Below are 19007 nucleotides of genomic sequence, written 5' to 3' on the forward strand. Positions count from 1 at the left end.
GCAGGTTAGTTTTTCATACTCTGTGGACTGTAATGCCTTTATTTGCCACATTATCCATGTTTGTTTGTTTTTCTTTGTTTTTTGGTGGTTAGGGGTGGATAAGTGTTGATAATAGGGAGCCCTGAACCTCTTACAGAAAAGTAAAGAACATATAAACTTGAAAAACAGTCTTCTACTCTTCCTTAGCCATGCAATCACAGGTAAGCTATTGAGTATGTCAGCATCATAAATAGATTGTTATTTCAGCCAAGGAAGGAGTCAGCTCTCAGGGCAGGGAAATCAATCAGGGAGCCAGCTTTGTGGTATCAACAAGGATAAGGCATCTTTTGGGGGAGAAAAAGAAGTTCAAACCCAATGCCAAATATGGGACTACTTACGTATTACCTAAATAGTAACTAATGATTCTGTTGCCCTGAATATCCAGTTAATCAGCAATGCAGAGGGCTGTTTGGACCCATATTCACTATGCTCACGTCTTTTCCATGTCTTGCTTTCTCAATTTGTAAAACAAATGACCTCTGGATTTCTGGTCATCTATTTAGAGACTTAAGTAAGACAGCCCCTTAAATTTAAAACACAGAAAAACTTGGTGTTAGTTCATTAGAAAAATAAAGGTTTGTGTCAGATTACATTTCCCCCCAAAATGGGTACAGTGGCATTTCTACTCTTACATGTTCCTTTAGAACCCGACTAGAGGTGAACCTTCCTCTCCTCTTGAACCTAGGTGCACTGGTGACTTCTCTGACCAGTAGAATATGACAGAAGTGATGCTGCGTGGCTTCTGAAGCTGGGTGGTATGAAAGACACAGCTTCTGCCTGACTCTTTTTTGCAGGCACAATATTGTGAAGAAGCCCCGGTCATGTGAAGAGACCATGTATGTGTGTTCCAGTCAATAGCTCCTATTAAGTTCTCAGGGACAGCTACCATTAACTGTGAGCAAATAATCTTCAGATGATTATAGCCTCCTGCTTTAAGCCTTTTAGTGTCAGCCACCTAGGAAAAGAGAAGAACCATTCCCTCTGTGCCCTCTCCAAATTCCTGACCTATAGAATCCACAAGCATAATAAATGGTTGTCTTACTCCACTAAGTTTTCTGTGTTTTTTTTTATTTTAACTATTTTTTTAACTATTTAACTATTTTTTTAACTATATTTTTAAACTATTTTTTTATTTAACTATTTTTTAACTTTTTTTTTTAACTATTTTTTTAAAACTATTTTTTTTAAACTATTTTTACTTTTGTCCATACCACGTAGCTAGCAGGATCTTAGATCCCCCACCAGAGATCAAACCGGGGACCCTTCAGTGAGAGTGCAGAGTCCGAACCACTGGACCACCAGGGAATTTCCTCTGGTAATTTTTAATATAAGTAGAGTAACTAAAACAAAGTTATTGACCAAATTCAATACTGTAATCTGTTGATCACTCAACAGATAGGTATTGTGAAACTTTCTCAGATCAAAGTACTCTGCTAGACTTGTGAGTTTGCAAAAAACAAAAAACCCAAACAAAAACAAAAAAATGTATTATTTTTCCTTGAAGAGTACAGAAATCTAGTAGAGGAATCCAAATATATAAGTACAAAAAGATGGCTAACAATGTGTGGTGAGTGCCAAATGAGATAATACACATACACTGAAAAGGAGTTGGGTAGAGTAGAGTCTGGGCTTTGTTATGTATCCCAGCATACAGCAAAGACTGAGCAAACTGTTCATTTGACCAGAGAAAAAGGCAAGTTAGGAATTGGAGGAAGAGGGTCAGGTACTTGGAGGGGAGAGATGAAGGTGTCTGAAGCCGATTGGAAGACATAGCGTTGAGTCTGGAGTACTGGGGTGTGGATCATAACAATTACAGCCTCAATTCCCTATGTGTATAATAGTGTATACTTTACAAAGCACGTTCATAGACATTATCATGTTCTATCTTCACAAGGACCCCATGAAGTAGGCTATCTTATCTCTATTTTATGGATAAGGAAATTTAAGCCCAGGGATCTAGAAACCACTTTGATTTTATTAGACCTTTCTGGCAGAGGTAATGGTGAATGAAAAGAAAAATAAAGAGAACTAATGTTTAATGAGCACCTACTAAATGCCAGGCATTTTCCTTGGTATTTTCATAATTAACAACCTGAAATCTAATTTTATGCCAACCTTGGAAGTAATTGTTATTATCCTGGTTAAATGAGAAAATTGAGGCATAGGGACATCAAGTAACTTTCTTAAGGTCATACAAGTAGTAAGTTAGGACCTAGGGATAGACATTTTAAAATATGATGGCAAGTTCAGCAAACCTCCTACATTCCTGTGGGATAGAGTCTCTCTGCTCCCCTCCACATAGTTGCAAACAAACCTCCCTTTCACACTTTCACAGAAACATCTAGATGTTGCCTGTCTAAAGCACTCAAGGCATTAATATGGGAATGACCAATGGGTTTAGTGCCTTCCGGAAAAAAAAAAAAGAACTAGTTGTTAACCTCAAAGAATTTCTAGTTGGTAGAATGTGAGAGGGAAATCTGTCTCTTTCTCTCTAATAAGCTGGGGCACTGATGATATACCTAGTGGTTCAGCAGTGAACTAGGAATATGGCCTTGAACTAGCTACTTAAGTCCTCTAGGTCTGAGTTTCCTCGCCTGTAAAATAAACGGGTTGCTTGATGATCTTCAAGGTTCTTTCCAGATGGAATGTTTTATGATTCTATAAATCTAGAACTAAGATGTAAAATGGGGAATTCACTTTAAAAACTGTTAATGTCACTTGGCCTTTTACCTTTCTTCACCTTGGCAAAGTGAGTCTGTTCTACTTACTGAGAGCAAAGAATCACTGCTGAGAAGAGTGGGTCTTGGTGTAATGATGTTTGAAGCGGAGGATCCTCTATCCAGCAGTGGTGCTTTCAGAATTGCCACCAGTATTTGGTAGATAATTGTAAACCTATGATTTCAAAGGTATTTATGTAAAACTGTTCTACATACCTTGCTATTCTAGGTTTTCCTCTGCTAAGTACAGGTCTATTTTTCAGTTGATGCTTTGGAGATGTTTCTGCTAGGTGAGATTGCTCTAAGAATAAGTTCCAACAATGTGTTCTCATCAAATGGCAGAGGGTTCTAATTGTATAAAACTAGCCACTAAAAAAATCTGTTGCAATTTGGATTTGATAAAGACAAATTATGATGTTAATTGCTCTCTTCCACTTTCTCTCTCTGTTAATTTCCACTGATAATTGCCACTTCCTAGGGAATCACAGAATGTGGGGATGTTAGGTAGTTTGTCCTCCCTGTTTATATTAAACCATTTGTAGCAACAAATGAATATGCAGGAGCTGGTAGGCAAATAAATTTATGGCCTTAATTTTATTGCTTGGAGTGGGTTTATGTGTCCCAAAACTGCTCTTTAATTGCTATGTCCTTGTCTATTTTTGAAAGCCTAGGCAGTTATAAGTTGTTACATAAGATCTAATGATAGGTAAACCTCCTACCTCCAGAAGTTGACCTATCACTTATATTCTCTTGCATTTATACCTAGGGAATGTCAAACAACTCAACACAAAAACATTTCTTGGTGGTTTTCAATTGCTTATGAAACAACGTATTAGTACAGAGCTTCAAATATGCCACAATCAAACAAACGATTGATAGATGCTTTATAAATCTTATGAAGCTTAGTTTCATTTTTGCCTTCTACTTTGTGCCTCAGTTCTTAAGGATGATGAGAGAATGCTGAGTTTCTTTTACAGGTCTCATTTCACATAGACAGCACTTGAGTCATAGTCTTTTGCCCCCAAGGAAAGAAAATTCAGTTTTAAGTATAATTATTTCAGAATGGTCCTCTGAATAACATGGATATTAATTGTTGCTCCCCAAAAGGATGAAGGATTGACCCAAACTTATGTATCCCACTTTATTTCCAAATACTCTCCACTTTGGTTCTCGTAGCCTGCTGTGGTTATCCCAAACCCCTTTGCCTAAAGTAACCACATGCTGGTTGTAAAAACATCTAAAGCCGTTGAGATCATGATTAACAAGACTGCCATTATTTGATGATGCTCAAATCTGACCTTTCTTAGTACTTAAATAAAATAATTTCTAAGGATGCAAAAAATATATGCTGAAATGACCAAAGCCAGCAACTGGATTCATCTCCAACAGGCTTCAGCTCCAGAAGCACATCTGCAAACCATAAACAACAGTGCTAGTATAGTATGTTTTAATATATTTTTTGGAAGAATGCAACAATCCCATTGCTAACTAGAAATAGTGACATTTCATAATTTCCCTGAATTTGGGATTGGTTGAGCTCCTCCAAGGTAGAGTGTCTTCTCAAACTTGCTTCTATTAATTATCATCATCACTGTTTTCCTTATTATGGTTGTTTCTAGTGGTTTGAATAGAAAGATGCTACACTTATTTCTAGGTGAGGAGCCTTATGCAGACCTGCATATAAGCAAAGGAAGTAGCATCTAGGCCACACACGTTTCCCAGCTCTTGCCACTAAATAGGATCATTGTTCTCCATCCAGGCTGCACATCATAAACACCTGTGGGGCTTAGAGACTATTACAGATTTCCAGGCTCTGCCCTGGATATTCTCATTCAGTAGTTCCAAGGTGGGATCCAAGCTCTACAGTTTAAAAATGTATCACAGGTGGTTCTGCTGCACGGTAATCATGAGGTCTTAAGTGTAGTAAAGTAATATCAAGAACCTTAATTTCTTGTCTGTTATAAACTTTGTAAAAGGAAGTACCTACAAGTTAAACTTTAGAATAAGGTAGACATGGCACAAGTCTAGACTCTACCACTTACTGTGTGAACTTGGGCAAATTACTTACCTTCTCTGAACTTTATGATTTTCATCTGAAAAAATGGGGATAATAGTTTCCTAATGAAATGTTGTGAAAATTAAATAAAATACTGTATGTGCAGTGCTTCTCACCATGCCTGGCACTTAGTAAAGACGTAATATGGTATAGCTGTGATTTGATTTCTCTTTAGGTACACTTGTACCTGAGTGATCAAAATATACCATTAAAATATGAAACGCTATTTTATCTACCTATGACAGGAGGACTGGAGGACCTGGGAGGTCCTTTGTTCACATCAAAGCATTCAGAAATCAAAGATTAGTCCCTTTTCTGATGGAGGAAAATGGGAAAACAGAATCAGTCCTCTTCACTATGAGGGGAGATGCCCAAGAAGAAGTGTTCTCTGAAAAACAAGATGTAATAATGGCTACTGGTTATTGGCCAACTTCAACTAGAGAGAGAGCTGATTTCTTCCTACTGCCAACTCCAGCCCTGGGGGCAATAAGGCAGGTCTCTTCCCTATTCTCTTTTTTCTATGATTGTTATTCCTTCTTCCTTGCCTGGGTTTACTCCTTTTCATGCTCCCAAGATCACTTAAGACCCATATCCCCTTGTCTCTTTCGATCTGCCCAGCCTCAGTGTAGCTTGTTTCCACCTCTTGAACTTCTGTTGTCTCAGTTAATTCCTACACTCTATTTTATTATTTTGTGGTATTAATTATATATTTCCAGTGGGCTTCAAATTTTCTGAGGGACAAGATATTCTTAGCCTGCATTTACATCTTTTTCCTCAGCCCAGCACACTAAGTCCTGGGCGTAAAGGATTGCATCATACAAACAAATCGAGTGCCAAAGAGGGTCATCTATATGTGAAGTAGAGAGCCAGTGAGGCTCTCCTTAACCTTAGTCACCTATGGTTCGATTTTAGCAGCTGTTCTTTGTTTTCCAACAGGGAGATGCGAAACACACAGATTATTTTTAACTATTTCATTGACTTTCCTCATGGATCAATTCAGCTGTTTTTCTTCTTGAAATAGTGATTCTCAAAATTGTTTACATGCTAGAATCATCTGGGGAGATTTAGAAGATCCTCATGTTCAGACTATACTCCAGACCAATTAAATCAGAATTTCTAGGCGTGAGGCCAAGCCATTGGTTTTGTTTGTTTGTTTTTTAAGCTCCCCAGGTGGATCCAATGTACCGCCAAGATTGAGAACCACTGTTTTAGGTCAAACTATGTAAAAGCTGATTGCTAGAACCCCAGATTGAAAACAGGTAATAAATGAACGAACAAGCAGGAATGGGATCTCCTAATGGACCCCCACCAGTCATGGGGGCTCCTTCCTGATTTTGACTGTTATTTTCCTAAGCTGCTTTAAGGCACACTGCTCAGTGGACCTGAAACTACAGTTTGAGAACAATCATGTCCAAGAAGTGAAACTCCTTGCTCCTGTAGGTTTCGTTGTACCCGCTGTTAATAGCTCTTGGAGTGCCCAAACCACTGATTGGTACCCATTATTTAAATCTCAAACTGAATGTCATTTCTCAACAGAGGGCTTCTCTGACCACTCCCATACTCATCAATATTGAAGCACTAGTTATACTGTCTCAAACATCCTGTTTTCCTTTATAACACCCATGATATATAGAGATCTGACTGATTATTTGCTTCATATACTGCCTTCCCTCCTCCTACCACAGGATTTTTAAGCTTAGTGATGGACGAGGCCATATCGGCTTTATTCTGCTGTAAAACTGGCACCACCACATTGCGTGTGGTAGGAACTTGGTATATACTTGCTGAAGGGATGAAAATCAGAGCACTAGTTCTTTTTTTTTTTTTAACGTCTTTATTGGAGTATAATTGCTTTACAATGGTGTGTTAGTTTCTGCTGTACAACAAAGTGGATCAGCTATACATATACATATGTCCCCATATCCCCTCCCTCTTGCGTCTCCCTCTCACCCTCCCTATCCCACCCCTCTAGGTTGGGGTGGGAGAATGGCAGAATCCTGGGCTCTCTGTGGAACATTCTATCAACAGTGAGATAATGCAGAGCGGTGGGCACCCTCAGGCATCCAATTTTGACCAGTGATTCTCCAAAATGACCTGCTCAGGAAAACCACTTGGATGTTTTGTTTAAAGTACAAATACCTACGCTTCATCTTCAATAGTATGAGGTCAGAATGAGCAACACGTTTTCCACCTGATTCTGATGCCCTGGGCCAGAGTTCACTGTTTAGAAACTACTACCTTAGGTGTTGCCCTGAAATGACTTTCAAAATCTCTGTCAGACTCACTCTACAAAATATTTGACCAGTACTCAGCAAACTGTCAAGGTCATCAAATATAAGGAACGTCTGACAAACTGCCACAGCCGCGAGAGGCCAAAGAGGCGTGACCCCAAAATGTAGTGTGGAGAGCTGGATGGGATCCTAGAACAGGAAAAGGACAGTGGGTAAAAACTGAAAAGATGGGAATCAGGTATGAACTTACAATAATATATCCATATTGATTCACTAATTGTAATAAACATACCATAGTAATGTAAAGTGTCTGTAACAGGAGAGACTGGGTGTGGGTATATGAGAACTCTCTGTACCATCGTCACATTTTTTCTGTAAATCTAAAGTTTTAAAAAAATAAATTTTATTAAAAAAAAAATCTCTGTCAAATTTGGAGCCTGTAGCCTCCATATCTCAGTTGTTCTTTTTGTTCTGTGGTGGAATTGGGAAGGTGAGGTTGAAAGTTTTCTCTCGAGGAGAGACATTGCTTTACACAACAGCTCTGGAGAGAGAATGCCCCCAGTACTATCCACTCTGTTTAGTAATGTGGCTGGGTGAACTATGTTTTCTTAGAAATCAGTGTACTAAAGCCTGATAATAATATTAGAAATGTATTGATGTAGTACTTTTCCCAAATACTTGGGAAACTTAACCATGATGGCTATGATCAGTGCCCATGCTGACCACTCTGTGTCGCTCAGTATTGGCCATATTTTTACAGCTATTGATATTTTCAGAGACAATCAACATGGGAATATTGTATTAAGTAAAGCATTCATGACATTTGCTTTCGTGCTAAGAAAAGATATACAGAATATAAAACTTCAGTTATTCAGAGTTCCCTCATCTAGCAAACTCAACTAACCAGAGAGATAGAGCAAAGAAGGAAAAAATAAGCAAAAAGAGAACTCCATATACTAAATATGGGTATTATAAAAGCCATTGATCAGAAGTAAATATTTTTTTCCAGAGGAGAGTCCATTTACTCAGAATCTATTTACTGTAACTTTAAACATAATCTAACTGTTTTGGGGAATCATGATTTATATACAATAAACACAAAAACATCAAAATCAGAGTTGCATAATACTTCTTGGTCTAAATAGTCCTTTATTTTAGTATCTATATTCTTCTATTCAACAGTTGATTGATAACATTTACATGTTATATAATTTAACATTTATCATAAACATTGAGAGATCCAGGGAAGATATTGTTCCCATTTTACAGATGAGGAATGTATGTCAGTGAGGTTGAACAACTTGATGAAGTCATTATGATTCTTAATCTAATAATCTTTCTGTTGCACTACGTTGCCTTGTACAAATATAGAACAATCCTTAATAACCATAATCTGGAATCATCAAGCAAATGTTAAAGTTTAGCATACTTTGTTTAAAAATATAGAAAAATCTATAGTATTTTACTAAATTTATTTTACTAAAGAGACTATAGTATTTTACTATAGTCTGTTAATGGTGATTACATTAAAATAACAATGTTTGGGTACCTGAAGGAGTAAGTTTTTGTTATATGAAAAAGTCACTTATGTGAAATCTTCATTTAGTAGGAAGTCAAATGAAAAAGGAATATACACAGAAAGATGCACATACACACACATGTATTTTTTTAAACTGGACTTTTCATCCCCTAGGAATTACCACCATTTCCTATATTCACATATTTCTTATGTGGTGTGGGCTATTTATTATTAAGTAATTTACAAGCCATTCTTCCTGCTCAAAAGGGCCCAGGAAAGGAAGGAAAAGAGATGGCAGCGGTCAATTAAAACTAGAGAAGGATTTTTATCAGACAGATAGTATACACCCAAAGTGGAGACCTAAGACACTGAGGCTAACTTCTCCTCCACAAAAAGTGGTTTAAGGGTCTTGGCTCGTGCTAAAGTTCTGCTTGGCAATATATATGGTGGTACTATTACAACAGATTATATAGTTTATGCCTTTTCAAATTCTAACCTTGTATTTTATCTACTTAATTCTCTAATCCTAGGATCAGATATTTGGCTGATAGGAATCAGTAGAAAAAGTAATTCTAGATGTGGCACATATATACAATGGAATATTACTCAGCCATAAAAAGGAATGAAATTGAGTTATTTGTAACGAGGTGGATGGACCTAGAGTCTGTCATACAGAGTGAAGTAAGTCAGAAAGAGAAAAACAAATACTGTATGCTAACGCACATATATGCATCTATAAAAATGGTACTGGGACTTCCCTGGTGGCGCAGTGGTTAAGAATCTGTCTGCCAATGCAGGGGGACACAGGTTTGAGCCCTGGTCTGGAAAGATCCCACAGGCTGTGGAGCAACTAAGCCCGTGAGCCACAACTGCTGAGCCTGTGGTCTAGAGCTCGCAAGCCAAAACTACTGAACCCGCAAGCCACAATTACTGAAGCCCATGCGTCTAGAGCCTGTGCTCTGCAAAAAGAGAAGCCACCACAATGAGAAGCCCACGCACCGCAACAAAAAGTAGCTCCTACTCGCTGCAACTAGAGAAAGCCCAACACAGCCAAAAATAAATAAATGAATAAATTCATTTTTAAAAAATGGTACTGATGAACCTAGTGGCAGGGCAGGAATAAAGACACAGACATAGAGAATGGATGTGAGGACACAGGGAGGAGGAAGGGTAAGCTGTGACAAAGTGAGAGAGTGGCATGGACATATATACACTACCAAACGTAAAATAGATAGCTACTGGGAAGCAGCCGCATAGCGCAGGGAGATCAGCTCGGTGCTTTGTGACCTCCTAGAGGGGTGGGATACGGAGGGTGGGAGGGCGACACAAGAGGGAGGGGATATGGGGATATATGTATATGTATATGTATAGCTGATTCACTTTGTTATAAAGCAGAAACTAACACAACGTTGTAAAGCAATTATACTCCAATAAAGATGAGAAAAAGAAAAAGTAATTCTATGTGCTCCTTGTCCTCCACCCACAATCCCAAAAACGTGTGGAGAGACTGAAGATTTTCTTTTTCAGATACTTATAGGGGTATTATAACCCCTGCAAGGATGGAAAGTGCAATTATTTTGCAGCTACCATTCATTACCTTATACACTGATGATATATATATATATATATATTTTTTTTTTTTTTTTTTTTTGCATAGCTGTGTTGGCTGTTGGTCTTTGACCTTCTAGCATTTGTTATTTCTTTCCCCTAAGATATTCTAATGTAGAACAGCATTTATGAACATTATACCTCTGCAACCATGTTGATATTAAAAAAGTAATCTCTCCAGATATTCATCTGTTTGATTCTTTATTTTGTTGCTCTTAAACGACTGCAGAGTTATTTTTCCTTCTCTCTTCCAAAGTTAGGAAAACTGATTTTGAGTCACTACGTTCTTTTATCCATTAATTTGTTAATTTATGTCCAAAAATTCTTTGATACAATTTCTTGCAAATGTGGGGAGTCTAAACTCTCCCTTTTTGATACAATTTCTTGCAAATGTGGGGAGTCTAAACTCTCCCTTTAAATGGGGCCAGATGTAGGAACTTCCTTTTCACAAACAGAATGTGACAGAAGTCATGACTTGTGACTTCTGAGGCTATATCATAAAAAAATTTTTACATTTCCATTGGATCTCTCTTAGATTGCCCACTCTGGGGGAGGCTAATTGACATATTGTAAGAGTATCCACATAGCCTTGAAAGAGGCCGCCATGAGAAGGAACAGAGACCTCCTGCCAATGGCCACTGCAAACTTGCCAGCCACATGAAAGATCCACCATGGAAGTCCATCCTTCAGCCCAGACAAGCCTTCACATAGTCGGAGCTCTGGCTGATGTCTTGACAGTAACCTCATGAGAGACCTCCAGCCAGACCACTCAGCTAAGCCACTCTCAAACTCCTGACCCATAGAAGGTCTATGAAGATATAATACATGATTATTGTTATTTTTAACACACTAAGTTTTGGGGCAATGTGTTAAGTAGCAATAATACCTTTATCTTACCAAAACAAGATAACTGCTGTCTTTATTCATACGACAAATATTTACTGAGCATCTAATATGTGTCAAGCAGTCTGTTAGGTGCCAGGGATACTAAAGTGAATTAAAGAGACATAATTCCTCCCTTTAAAGAATGTATAAACTTGTGATACATATAAATATCAAATAAATGCTTATATAATTATTTAACTACAATAAGTGTGAGAGGAAATAGCAGGGTTATGAGCGCTTACGATCTTCAACCTGAAGGTGAGGAAAGTTTTCCCTGAGGAACTGACATTGAAGCTCAGTGAATGTTTAGGAGTTAGGAGTCAACCAGGTAAAGAGTAAAGTGGAGGATGAAAAAGAGCTTTCCAGGCAGAAGGACAGTATAGGTGAAGGCCCTTGTGCAGTGGTCCACTAAGAAGTTTCTGTGCTAGAAACTACCAGGATATGTTTTTCCATTTATTCAATTTCTTCAAGGAAATATCCAAGTGCCTACTGTGCATCAGGCACTGTTGTAAGCACTGAGGATACTGTGGTGAACATATCAGACAGACATCCCTGCACTTACAGAGCTTGCATTCTAGTGGGTGAGACAGACAACAGACAAAAATAAATGAATAAAATATGTAATATGGACTTCCGGTTTCTGGTCCAGCAAGTAAAGAGCTTGGACGTTGTCTCTCTCCTCCACACAACAAAAAGCTAAACAAACTGACAACCAACAACTCTTCTTAGATCCATCAGAGAACTGAGGTCATAGGACAAATCACTGCTGTGAAAATTGGAGTAACAAACAGGTAGATACAGAGAATCAGAAGCCCAGGAGCAGAAAACCCCTTGGGAACCAGTGCCAGAGTTAGAAAACCTAGTTGACAAATTGCTGGAGGTTGGGTGTGGACAAGTGTGAGAGATAACAACTCCAGAGGGGCTCAGTCTTAGGGAAGCACCCCACACTTTTGGGAGTTTCACCTCCAGGAGCCCTATCAGGTTCCCATAGTAAAGATCAGAGAAAAATCTCCTTGTGTTTCTGGCAGGGGAGGGGAAAGCAGCCATTGTGAAATATGCCCAGGGCATTCTGTTCTTCTCAAGGCCTGCCCTTAAGAGAAACTATTTTACCAGAGCCTGACTTGCCAGGTTTTACTAACTGACCTAAGGGAAGGGAAATACCCAGCTCCAGCATCCTTTAGCCTTCCTGTCTGTCCTAAGGGGTGAAAAAAATCAGAAGCACCTGTGAAGGTCACAGCCCAGGGACACAAGCTCACTGAAAGACTGAGACCTAATCACAGGATTATAGAACACTTCCTCTCCCCCAACACCTGACCACATCCACAGGGCTCCTTTATAATAACAACTGAAACAACTGTGCAGCTCAGATGATATAGTTAAGACACTTCTAGGGGAACCCAAAGACAAGGGAGACAAAAATAAGAACACCAGAGGAATATTTAATCTCTGACACCCATAGCTACAGCAAACAATAAACACAGCCTAACCCCCAGCCAGATAAACAAAACAGATAACATGGCAGATGGTGATAAGTGCTGAGAAGAAAAATAAAGCAGGTAGAAGAGATAGGGTGTGTTGGTGGAGAGGGTGGGTTGTAGTTTTAAATAGGATGGTCAGGAAATGCCTCACTGAACAGGTGACATCTGTGCAAAGATCTGAAGGAGGCAAGGGAGTGAGTCATGGAGATAGCTGGGGAAGAGCAGAGGGAATTATAGTGAAAGGTCTTTAGGAGGGAGTGTGCCTGCTATGTTGGACAAACCACAGGAAAACCAGTGTGACTGGAGGGAAATCATAGGAAATAATGTCAGAGAGGGAAGGTTTGGGGTGAAGTAGATTGTGCAAGACCTTGTAGACCATTGTAAAGACGGGGTCTCTCTGGCTCCTAAGAGAATAGACGACAGGGGAGCAAGTGTTTTTGAAATAATTCAGGAGAGAGATAATGATGCCTTGGGTCAGGGAGGAAGCAGTAGAAAAGGTGAGAAGTCATTAGGTTCTAGATACATTTTGAAGACCGAGATGACAGATGTTGCTGATGGATCAAGGTGTAAGACAAAAGAAGAGTCAAGGTTGACTCCTTGGTCTAAACAAAAAGAGGAAGAAAGAGGGGAAAAAGGTAATGCAGGAGAAGGAAAGAGGAGGGACTTCTGGAGCAATGTTCTTGGATATTTAAAAGGCTTGGGATCTAGTGAACAAGCAGAGAGTTCAGACTTAGATAGGAACGTGGAGAGTTCATCCCTGGTAACAGGAGAGAAGGCAGCGTTTAGGGTCCAGATGCTGGTGGGTGGGTGAAGGTGTGGGTGGGAACTTGTGGAAGTTCTCTTCTGATTGTTTCTATTTTCTCAGTGAAATAGCAATCAAGGTCAAGGGCTGAGAAAGAAGATGGCAGAGGAGGTGCTGGGAGTTTGAGAAGAAAATAAGGAACCATCTTCCTTGGATTAGGACTAGGGCAATGCACTATGCTTGCTGGGCAGCATGAAGGGCATGCTTGAAATTAATAGTTGTGGATGTCATGAATTTAAAGGGAGACTGGTCAGTGTGGATGGATGTTTCTTCTAGCTCCATTCAGTTACTCTGATCAAGAGTAACATCTCTGGGGGCTTCTCTAGTGGCGCAGTGGTTAAGAATCCGCCTGCCGGTAGTCCGGTGCCGAAGCTGGCTTTAGAGAACCCGAAATGAAAGGATTCACGAGTGTAGCCGCTAGGAGATCGGAGTGGGATCAAGAGGAAATCAGGTCCTGGCTTCGAGGAGCAAGAGAAATCAAGTAAAGGATGAGGAGGATGTTCCTGGAGTTGCATATGGTCATTTCGTGGGACATCCGTTACCTGAGACTGAGATTTTGGAACAGAAACTTAGGGCAGATCCAGAAGAGACTAAAAACAGCATCCTAGTTACTTGGCATTTCACAAAACAAGATGATGAAGGCTCAGGGATCGCTGACACTGAAGGATGTGGCCGTGGACTTCACATGGGAGGAGTGGCAGCTCCTGGACTATGATCAGAAGGACCTGTACAGGGATGTGATGCTGGAGAACTATAGCAACCTGGTGTCCGTAGGGTATCAAGTTAACAAACCTGATATACTCTCCATGTTGGAACAAGGAGAACCACCATGGACCTTAGAAGATGAAGTTCACAGTCACCCCCATCCAGAAACTGATAAAGTGGATGATCATATGCAGCCACACTGGCAAAACCAAAATATACTGAAGAGGTTGGAACAGTGTTATGAACAGAATGCATTTGAGAATATTATTTATCAGAGCAAAAGTTGTTTTCCTTTGAGGCCAAATCATGATGTATTTGATTTACATGGGAAAACTTTGAAATCATATTTAGATGTAATCAACCTGAGTACAAGCTGCAAAAAAATGGAGCCTGCTGAGTTTAATGGAGATAGGAGATCCTTTCTCCATGCTGATCATGAGCAAACTCATACTGAAATTAAACATCGGGACATACACAAAATAGAGAACACCCACGAATGTACTGAATGTGGGAAAGCCTTCCTCAAGAAGTCTTGGCTCAATGAACATAAGAGAATTCATACAGGAAAGAAACCCCACAGATGTAGTGTCTGTGGGAAAACCTTCTCCAAGAAGTTCAAGCTCACTGAACATCAGCGAACTCACAAAGGAGAGAAACCCCATGAGTGCCGTGAATGTGGAAAAGCCTTCCTCAGGAAATTTTAGCTTACTGAACATCAGAAGACTCATACAGGAAATAAACCCCATGTATGCAGTGTATGTGCGAAAGCATTCTACAGAAAGTTCAAGCTAACTGAACACCAGAGAACTCATACAGGAGAGAAACCCTATGAATGTCCTGAATGTGGCAAAGCCTTCTTTAGGAAGGCAGAGCTTGTTATACATCAGAGAAACAAAAGAGGAGAAAAACCCCATGTATGCAATGAGTGTGGGAAAGGTTTCTCCAGAAAATCACAGCTCATCCTGCACCAGAAAATTCATACAGGAGAGAAATCTTATATATGCAGTGAATGTGGAAAAGGTTTCATACAGAAGGGCAATCTTATTATACATCAACGAACTCACACTGGAGAGAAACCCTATGGATGCACTGAATGTGGTAAGGCCTTCAGCCAGAAGGCATGCCTCATAGCACATCAGCGATTTCACACAGGAAAGACTCCCTTTGTATGTACTGACTGTGGAAAATCTTGTTCACAGAAATCAGGACTCATTAAACATCAGAGAATTCACACAGGAGAGAAACCTTATGCATGCAGTGACTGTGGGAAAGCCTTCACTACAAAGACAATGCTCATTGTCCATCAAAGAACTCACACGGGAGAGAGGCCCTATGGATGCAATGAGTGTGAGAAAGCTTTCTCCCACATGTCATGCTTGGTTAAACATAAGAGGACACACACAAGAGAGAAACAAGTAGATTCAGTGAAGGTGGAATATCCTTCCACAAAGGGTCACAGTTTATTAGATACTAGTGAACTCATGCAGGGGGAAAACACTGTTAATATGGTGACTGTGCAGGTGCCTTCTGCAACCCCTCAGACATCATTAAACATCAGTGGGCTCCTAGCAGATAGGAATGTAGTCCTTATGGAACAGCCAGAGGCCAGAGGTGCACCCTCAGGAGATAACAGAGAGTTTGTGCAGGAGAGAAACTTCATGAATGCAATGAATGTGGTTATGCCTTCAGTGGTCAATTATATCTTATTTTATGTCACAAAAAACACATAGGAAAAAACTGGTACATTCTATTTGGAAAAGCCTTGAGCAATAATGTATAGCTGATTATATGGTTATGTATAAAAAGCAAACCTATGAAGGCAGAGGTTAGGAAAGCTGTGTTTTGGAAGATAGACCCTATTATCAGTGATTACCAATGTCATCAGTGAGCTTATAGTGTGTAAAAATATGAGAGTGGTAAAGTCCTTCCCTCAATAGGTGTCACTATATACTGGAGAGAAACTTGGAAGGCAGTGAATATGGCAGGGTTTTCTGCCCCATCCATTAGCTGATGAAATCATATACAAATAAAACACTGTGAACACACTAATTGTGGAATATCTTACTAAAGTTCTTGTGAATCAAAGCCTGTGAAAATGAGAAACATTCGAGAGCTTTATGTACCAATTCCCACTTCATAATACATTACACAATATACCTGATGTACATTTTTGGACAGGAAACCTTGAACAATATTCCTAGTTACTATGCTTATGATTCCATAATTTTAAGGAGAAAGACAGTCTACCCCACATCACTGGTTAAGGTTATCATGTTATACTCATTTCTCCTAATTGTGGATTCTTTTTCTTTTTTTAAAAAAAAAATTATCTTCAATGCCCACCCAATATATGATTAGCTGCTGCATTTCTTAGGCTCTAAATTTATTTAAATATTATTTCAGACAACTGAATTCCCTCACAACAGAAATGAATATTAAATTCATAAATATAACTTAATGTCCTTGGATGAGCTTAAGTTCAATTTATAAATAAGACTAAGCATTATACCATAAAGGTCACTATAAATGTGATTTTAAAAATTTTCTAGACTTGAAAAGGTAGTGAAATCAGGTTTGCAAAATGAACTGAAAGCCCAAGGACAATTAGTAATTTAAACCTATAAATTAACTAACAAAATACATTCCAACATAACTCTTGGTAGTTTTTTTCCTGAAAACATGAAAATAAAATGGGCAATTTGAACACAAATTAAGATGACTCTTCTTGCTTCCATCCTAGCTCTCTCTTCTCTGATTATCCAAATTATTCTCAGAATCCTGGGAATATGAAAATCTAAACCGGATAACTATTCAGCTGCATTCTTCCCTCTGGATATAGCTCCCTGCCCAACCCTTCCCTTTGCCTCACTGATGGAATGGATATAGATGTCAGGAAGAATGTTGGGGTGGTTCCATTTCCTCTCAACTAAGGGACTCTCGAGTCTTACATGTTTGAGTGTCACATGAGGAAGAGAAAAGTAGATCATCATAGAATCAACTGTGGCCTGGTATCATACTTCACAGAGCTGGATCGACTGAATCAGATTGGGAATAGGTCAAGGAGCTCTGGAAGTGTGGGCTCAATCTGGTTCTAGACTGGAATACTATAGGCCTTTAACCAATCTGGCAAATATTTTCAGAATCTCTATAATTACTGAGCTGTAGCCAGGAGTAATGTCAGTAGGGACTGGCATAAAACTGATGTAGTGTTAAGGTTCAGACCAAGTCTACTGCTGGAAAACTGGGATTTGAGGAAAAGCATGAGGTCAGGTCCCTTAGGGAGAAGCTAGGAGTGGAGGTATATAAGTAGATGAGGTATCTTAGTGGCATTGTAAATGATTTTTAAAAAACACATGATGTAAAAACTTAGAATTACTTGAAGAGAACATCTCAATTGTTTTCTTAAGGATTTTAATGTGGAATATATGAGGATTTTAGATCATGTATAAACATGGCTATATCAGTTTCAATACAAAGAAGAAATATAACAAATATCAAATAACAAATATCATCTTCCTGAGTTTGTGCTCAAATATAAGGTCTTGAATGTAAGTTATAGTCTGTAAAATTTAGACTGTAAGCTTCATGAAGAAGTAACAAGTACTTCTACTGTTTAGGGACCTTCTGTTAACCCCTATATACCAGATGTCTAGAATGCCTGACAAAGAGTAGGCACTCATTGTTAATTGGCTGAGTCTCATCCAATAAGCAGTCCGGTCTTGCTCAACTGAGATCTAAAGTAGGATCAGAAAGGACCAAGCTGTTTCCAAGTAACTTTAATGTATCTCAAAACAAACCTCAAGAATATTTATAGGAGTGCAAACACATTAATTAACAATGTTTGTCATCCAACCAAAAATTACCAAGCATGCATAAAAGCCAGAAAGTGTGACCAATATTGAGAAAAACCAATCAGAAGTGACCAGAAACTGACGTTGCTAGATTGAGCAAACAAGGACAGTATGATAACTGTATAAACAGTTATAACTGTATTCCATTGGATCAAAAAGGCAGAGAAGTGATTAACATGTTAATTATAACAATGTGTAATGGGGTTTAAAAAATATTTTATATGTTACATGTTCATATTTTATAAGCCCTCCCATAATATTGTTTCTTCATTCACTATCTTGAGAAGAGAGTGGAGGGCAGTTTGAGAGATTTCCATCTGGCGTTCCTCACAATGATACCTCTTACCCCATTGGCTGAGAACTCAAGGCTTTTCTCTTTTTAATAAAAGCTTTTATTAGCTTTAAAAAAAAAAAAAAGAATCCGCCTGCCAATGCAGGGGACACGAGTTCAAGCCCTGGGCCGGGAAGATCCCACATGCCACGGAGCAACCGAGCCCGTGCGCCACAACTACTGAGCCTGTGCTCTAAAGCCCGTGCTCCAGAGAGAAGCCACCGCAATGAAAAGCCCGCACACCGCCATGAAGACCCAATACATCCAAAAATAAAAACAAATAAATAAATTTTTTAAAAAAGAGTAACATTTCTGCAAATGGTTTTGGGATAATAATAAGTGTCTAAATATCTCACAGGGGTTTAGTGTCATTGTTATGAAAAGTAATGACTACTGTATATTCTAGGGAAAAATCTGGTTATTTGAATTTTCTGGCAGTTTGGAATCTGAATACATTATATCAAGAATTTTTAAAAAGATATGAAAATGAAAAGCGATGTTGCTAAATAAAAATATCCTAATAGAAATCTCTGTCTTGATTGTACCTGTGATAACATTGCAGAATTTTTTTTTCACTCCTCTCAGTTGCCTTTTTCTTGGATAGTGAAGTGACCAACATAACATAATTAGATTCAGAATCTTTGGCAATGGCGATAGCAATGCCAATGTCAGTGTGTGATAATCCAGACTCACTCCATCTTTGATTGCTGCAAGACAGACTTACTTCTCTCTTGGTTACTTGTCTTTTCCAGTAGCTCAAACTTGTTTTGTTAACACAATAATGT

General features: G+C 38.9%; 1 protein-coding gene across 1 annotated transcript; it reads left to right on the forward strand.

Annotated features, from left to right (window-relative positions):
- The first annotated feature begins 13709 nt into the window (after positions 1–13709).
- On the forward strand, positions 13710–16006 carry LOC116750015 (zinc finger protein 649-like). The gene is made up of 3 exons (XM_032624931.1): positions 13710–14284; positions 14363–14709; positions 14773–16006. Exons 1-3 carry the CDS (start codon positions 13968–13970, stop codon positions 15768–15770), a joined length of 1662 nt encoding a protein of 553 aa, XP_032480822.1. The 5' UTR covers positions 13710–13967; the 3' UTR covers positions 15771–16006.
- Positions 16007–19007: the final 3001 nt, after the last annotated feature.

This window comes from Phocoena sinus, chromosome 2 (genome assembly GCF_008692025.1).
Source record: "Phocoena sinus isolate mPhoSin1 chromosome 2, mPhoSin1.pri, whole genome shotgun sequence".
NCBI classification, from domain to species: Eukaryota; Metazoa; Chordata; class Mammalia; order Artiodactyla; family Phocoenidae; genus Phocoena; species Phocoena sinus.

Bases quoted from the DNA above. Each gene is read 5' to 3' on its own strand.
- LOC116750015 (XM_032624931.1), top strand. From the start codon at position 13,968: ATGATGAAGGCTCAGGGATCGCTGACACTGAAGGATGTGGCCGTGGAC. The intron at 14,285-14,362 runs ACAGAATGCATT...TGTATTTGATTT, and splicing joins AGGTTGGAACAGTGTTATGA to ACATGGGAAAACTTTGAAAT. The intron at 14,710-14,772 runs GTGAATGTGGAA...AGACTCATACAG, and splicing joins AGAGAAACCCCATGAGTGCC to GAAATAAACCCCATGTATGC.